General features: G+C 43.4%; 1 protein-coding gene across 2 annotated transcripts in view; it reads right to left on the bottom strand.

Moving 5' to 3' along the window:
* Window positions 1–5,099: 5,099 nt before the first annotated feature.
* Window positions 5,100–6,000, bottom strand: part of ALX1 (ALX homeobox 1) — a 34,549-nt gene continuing 33,648 nt past the window's right edge. For both annotated transcript variants that reach the window (XM_082241030.1, XM_082241031.1), the window contains one exon: window positions 5,100–5,750. In XM_082241030.1, coding sequence (XP_082097156.1) covers window positions 5,430–5,750 — 321 coding nt within the window. In that variant the 3' untranslated portion in view covers window positions 5,100–5,429. The remainder of the gene's footprint in view (window positions 5,751–6,000) is intronic.

Here is a 6,000-nt window from a genome sequence, read left to right as displayed (position 1 = left end):
CTACTAGCCTGATCCAGCAGGATCCTCTCATGTTCTTGCATGATCCCTAGCTGTGGCTTAGTTTGCCAGTCACTAGTGACCTGAACCAAAGCTGTGGTTCTAGTTTCATAGTGTTTTTAGGCCATTGAAACTAATAGAGCTAAGCAACAGAGGCAGCGCTTCACATGATGAATGGGGAACCAGATAACCCAAGTCGTTTGGAGCCATTAGCCCAGGGTAGCTCAGTTATCCTTCATCATGCAGAGCACTGCTTCTAAAGACTCTCATTCATTGCAAGTCCAAAGCTGGGCGCAAAGGCATGACAAGTTTAATACGGCGTCTGTATCTCGTCACACCTCTCCTTCAAGAAGGTCGTGAATACCTGTTTGTCTAATTGCATCGAGGGATGCCTGCAGTGTGTAATGGGAATAATTTCCACTGTAAATGCAGGGAGGAAAAGTTTAATTTAAGCACAGTCTTTCCAATTATGTGTAAATGGCAGGAAATCTGCTTCCATGCCCTCTTCACTCCAGCTGAAATGACTTTATAGTGTGTGTTCTCAACATAAAGGTTTATTGGGCTGCAAACTGTCCACTGCTGCCGTCCGCTGGCGGGGATTGTGCTGTTCAATTCCAGCATAAAATGCCTCAGTGCTGATGATGAACAACGCCAAAAACAGCACGACGCGGAATTTCATGGGATGACCAGAGGAATTTCTGCTATTGCAATATATGCGAAAATGGAAGCGGAAGCCACATCAAAAGGACTTGAGATTGCCAAGTGAAGCCTGAGCTACTTCCCTACTGATGAATCCCTAATAAAAATTATCTGGAAATTGACTTGGCGTGTACCACATGCTACACCTTGAACATGAGTATGGGGAAACTTTTTTCCAAAAGATTAAAAACACATTTTTCAACAAGAGAGTCTTAAATTTATAACTCTAGTCTTGTCCTTTCCTCTTCCATGTCTTATAAGGAAGTCTGGAAAACTGCTGTATTTACACATACGAATACCAGTAGTTTCTATTATGCTTGTATGTAGGTACAATAGCCTTCTTTAATGTACAAATTGATGGCTTTACAGCCATTCTCTCTTAATCATGGTTTCAAAACAACATCTTCCACATGACTCAGCCCACAAATTTTACAGTAAAAAAAAACAAACAAACTAAAGCATTTTACAAGCTACTATTCTTCAGGCTCCTTTTCCTTTCTCTCTACCCCCTCCCATGTGCAAACATTCCCAGTTTTCCAAAGTAACTGTGGACACGTTTTTGGCAGAAGTGAGGTGCAATTAGTAAATGGTTTGCAAAGGCATTTCAGTGTTGAGTTTACGGTTGCAAGCAGTGACAAAGACTCTCGCCTTATAAGCAAATGATGCTTTATAAAAATCCATTTCCAATAGTTTTGTCGTTGTTATTTAAGCCATTCTCACTTACCGGGTTGTCTTAAAAAATGGAAAGAGCTCCAAGCCTGAAGTTAGGGAGGCTGGTGAAGGATTGCTAAATCCATAGTTCCCTGGGTGGATGGTAGACATTTATGGATTGCCAGACTTATAAAGCTAGAGTGACCATTTGAAATTCAGCAGGTACTAATGCGCAGGTGGGGGCCACACACCAGAACAACTTGGAAACGATACAAGTTCTTACTGAAAACACACAGAACTCATGTCTCTCTCTTTTTAGCCAATCTGAGGAGTCAGGGGGGAAATACCACCCTGGCTCTGTCACATCCCTAAAGCTGTTGCTACTCAACCCAAGCTCTAAAGTATACAGTGGTACCTCAGGTTAAGTACTTAATTCGTTCCAGAGGTCTGTACTTAACCTGAAACTGTTCTTAACCTGAAGCACCACTTTAGCTAATGCCGCCGTGTGATTTCTGTTCTCATCCTGAAGCAAAGTTCTTAACCTGAGGTAATATTTCTGGGTTAGCGGAGTCTGTAACCTGAAGCCTATGTAACCTGAAGCGTATGTAATCCAAGGTACCACTGTACTCTCTAAAAGACCACATGGCAAAAGGAGAAGAAGGGTGTTTTTCCCCCACCTCCATTGCCCTGATAAACTGGGCAACCAGGGCTGGTCCAATACATTTTAGCACCTGAGCCAGACTCCAAAATGGTGCCTCCCTCCCAACCATGGAAGAAAGGGTGAGGGGAAAATCTACATCAGGAACACGGGAAAGAAAGATTGACATCAAGATCAGCTACCCCTGTGGATCCAGCCACTTTGCCTCATGGGTGGGACAGCCCTGTGGGTAACAGTGGACTGTGGGAGATGTAGTTCTCCCAAGGTTTCATGGACTGGCTAGACACAGAGGAGTGGTGGGAGGCACTAGCTGGGGAACCCCCAAAGGAAACCCCAGAGGAGGAAGGCATGGAGCCAGTGCATTGGTTGTGGGACTACAATGAGCGGTCAGAGGGAGCAGACTGGAAGGAAGATGTGTTGGGAGCTGAAGAGGTAACTGGGTTTAGTGACCAGGGAGAAGCTGTGGCAGAGAGAAGTCAGAGGCAGGAACGGAGATTGGAGAGGAGAGGTGCCAAGAGAAAGAGATCCAGCAGGCTGCTGTGGAAGCCAGGGTGTCTTCCCCTCCTGTATGGCCAGCTCCTCACCCTCCTGGTCTCCCAGAACATGAAGAGGAATGAATAGGGTGGAAGAAAGAGAGACAATATGAAGGAGCCTTAGGTTGCTGGGGAGGAGGAGACTTAGGAAACTGTGGGAAAGCAAGGACCTTCAGTCCTTGCAACTGCCTCAGTGGGGCAAGATCTACTGGTAAGAGTGGCCATGCTCACTCAGCCTGAGCTGGTTTTTGTTTCTTTGAATGAAGAGTTGACTTCCCTGACATCTCATGAGTTATTACTCACCTGACCCCGACCCCCGTCCTGACCCAAGGGCTGCTATGATTTTTAACAAATCTGAACAGGAAAATTATTCTGAGATTTCAAAGCTCAGCTGAGGTGAGCTTTTACCATGAGCAGGGGGCAAACCATGTATACCACCTTGAAGCTATTGGAGAAAGGACAGGATATAAATGCAATAAAATAAAATAACAAATCTGTGGTCCTTGTTTGTGGTGTTGCTGTCCCCTGATAGATTGTGAATGCTTGGTGTTATTGTTTTCATTCAGGGCACTTCCAAGAGGGGGCCTAGTTTGCAAATGGATCCTTGAGATACCACAAACAGGTGGCTGACAACAAAGGATGTTTATTTATTTATTTTTAATTTAATGTCAGAATGCCTTTCACACTGAGGGCCCCTCCAGACATCCTTTTTACTATATAGTTGTACCTCAGAAGTCGAACAGAATCCGTTCTGGAAGTCTGTTCAATTGCCAAAACGTTTGACTTCCAAAGCACGGCTTCTGATTGGTTGCAGGAAGCTCTTGCAGCCAATCAGAAGCTGCGGAAGCCCCATCGGAAATTTGGTTTCCAAAAGAACATTTTATAACTGGAACAATCACTTCCAATTTTCACAGGAGCTGGAACGTTCGACCCCCTAGTAGTTTGGGAGCCGAGGTACAACTGTACATTCATGATGATGGGTTCATGGTAGTTTTGGAGCAGTTACACCTGGTCCTGACTTCAATTCTGTTGATGCCTGAAAAAGTTTTGAGGTGGACATAATATTTCATTTCCAATAAGTGCATGTCTCATAACTTCCTGCTGAAATCCTGTAGCTTTTCATACCACAAATGTTCCAAGTTTGGGGAAGAGGGTGCCCCACTTTTGTTGTACAAGGGTGCCCTTCCAAATTGCAACAATGTGATGGCACTGAGGAAGCATCGCAAAACAACTAATAAAGTGCAAGGATGGATGGATGGCCCAGTATAAATCCACTACCAATTATGCCCCTGACATGTTGCAAAATACACCATATGAAACAAGAGAAAACATATCAGTCTAGAGGGGTCCTAAACAGTAAGAGAAGCACCCATTGGATCCAGGTGGTAGTTTTATTGCACATGAACTTCTCTCACTTCCTGTCTCAATTTTGGGGTTGTGAGGAAAATGCCAGCAGGAGCAGGCCTGACTGAATCTTGTCCGACTCAGTCTCAGTCTCAAGCCTTCCTTTATTTCAATTAAGTTTGAGTTTGCCTTTATGAACTTGGGAGCGTGAGTGCTTCTTTCAAAGAGGCTAACATTTCGTTCATCCAAAGGAGCTTGGAATGTGGCAGGGGAAAGGGAGGAGCAGTAAATCAAAGCAGATAGCAATTTGCCAGATGTAAAGTATTTTTCTTCATTCCTCCTCCCCACCTCCCTTCATCACCAACACACACATACTCTCTTTTTCTTTTTCTTTTCTTTTTTTTACTATCAGAAATTTCAGAATGTTTGCTGACATTTTAATTCTTCCTTCATCTTTCAGAGGCACTGACATGTCATCCAGAAACAGAAGTTTCTCTTTCTCTCTTGCTCTCCATCTCTCTCTCTCCTGCTGAAAAAAAATCAGTGGGAGTTTTCCTTTGAGTCCTTGCAGCGATCACTGAAACTCAAAACACACACACCAATGTGTACTGCTGTCAGTTTAAAATTGTAACTCGGTTTTAACTGCAGCAGATAGACTTCAAACTTACCCAAACATTTTCCAGCTCAGCTCAGGTTGAAATTGGCTGAATCCTCCACCTTTGCCTTGGGGCACAGATTAAGGTTGCGCAATCCTTTTACCTACTTTTCTGAGACATAAACATGATTGAATTTAGCAGGACATCATTCTGGATAGAAACGTATGGGTTTCACTCGAAGAAAGATGCCCAATAATTAAGGACAACTTCATAGAGGTATCTTTAATACTGGTGAAGGTACAAAACAAATAAGAAAGGTATCATTCCTTAATAAATTATGGGTTGAATTCTGAGATCCCATGGGATTCACAGAACACTCCTGCTCATGGATGAAAGGAAAGGTGATTTTTCTGGAGTCTATCTATCCCTGGCACCTCCTATATACCCCAAAAGTGGTCAAACTCGCTACACAGCTTGCTAAAATGTTTCCCTTGCAGCACTGTCATAACAAATGCATTTTCCACCAAAGACTTCCTGCTATACTGTGAATAAGGAATTCTGCATTGACACAGCATTGACACCAAGCAACGTATAACAGATCTGCTTCTTTAATAGGTTTTATTCTTTTTTGCAGGTTTTACAATCATATTTCATCAACCAGTACAGTACAACATATTTGGCTATTTTTTAAGAGGGCTTCTGGAGACTGGCACATGGTGGTTCTATTTTGAGTCCTCCTACATGTTTATGCTTAAAAATGTGATTGTTAAATAGCATATCAGGCATCTGGCTTAAGCGGGCTCCTTTCTATCTCCTGATTGGTAGCAATTCTTCACACAGCAGCTTATGATTGGGTCCTTTAAATATGGGAAATAAGAAACGATGGTGGGTGGGTGTTTTTCTTCTTCTTCCTTTTGCCTGAACTCTGGAAAAAAAGGACATTCTCTTACATTACATGGCCCAGGAGATGTTAGCGGTATGTTCTTTGGCTTTCATTCGTAGAACTGCAATACTGGAAGACCTCCGTTCAAATTCTGGCTTGGTTTCAAATGCATGTCCATTGGTGGTTCCAGAAAGTAAAGAGTCAGTGAAGAAATTGTTGAGGGGGACGTGGCTGAATTGGCTCTGGTGGTTTGAAAAACCCGAGTACCCAGAATCTGTCCGAGGCGAATGAGAGTAAGGGGTCATACAAGAGGAGGTCTCCCGTGGAAGCATGCAGGAAGTCACCACCGAACCGCTTGCTGCATTTCCTGCCCACAAATTATTCTGAATCTGGAACATATGAAACAAAGAAGATTAAATGTGCACAATCGCCGCCGCCCCCCTCCTTAACATAGCTTTCTGCTTTGTTTGGTCCGTTTTCAGGCAATTGGGTGACACATCTGTCGTTCACGGAACTGTGGAACATTTATTTATGTGGAAATGACAAACCTGGTACCAACAGGGGTCCAAAGGTTTGCTTGTTTAGGAGCACCTTGCACAGCCTGTATAAAAATGTTCAAAATCAAAATGGGATAGGTTT

Source organism: Podarcis vaucheri (genome assembly GCF_965113315.1).
Source record: "Podarcis vaucheri genome assembly, chromosome: 10".
Lineage (NCBI taxonomy): Eukaryota > Metazoa > Chordata > Lepidosauria > Squamata > Lacertidae > Podarcis > Podarcis vaucheri.
The sequence above is the reverse complement of the archived record's forward strand: the minus strand, read 5'-3'. Positions and strand labels throughout refer to the sequence as shown.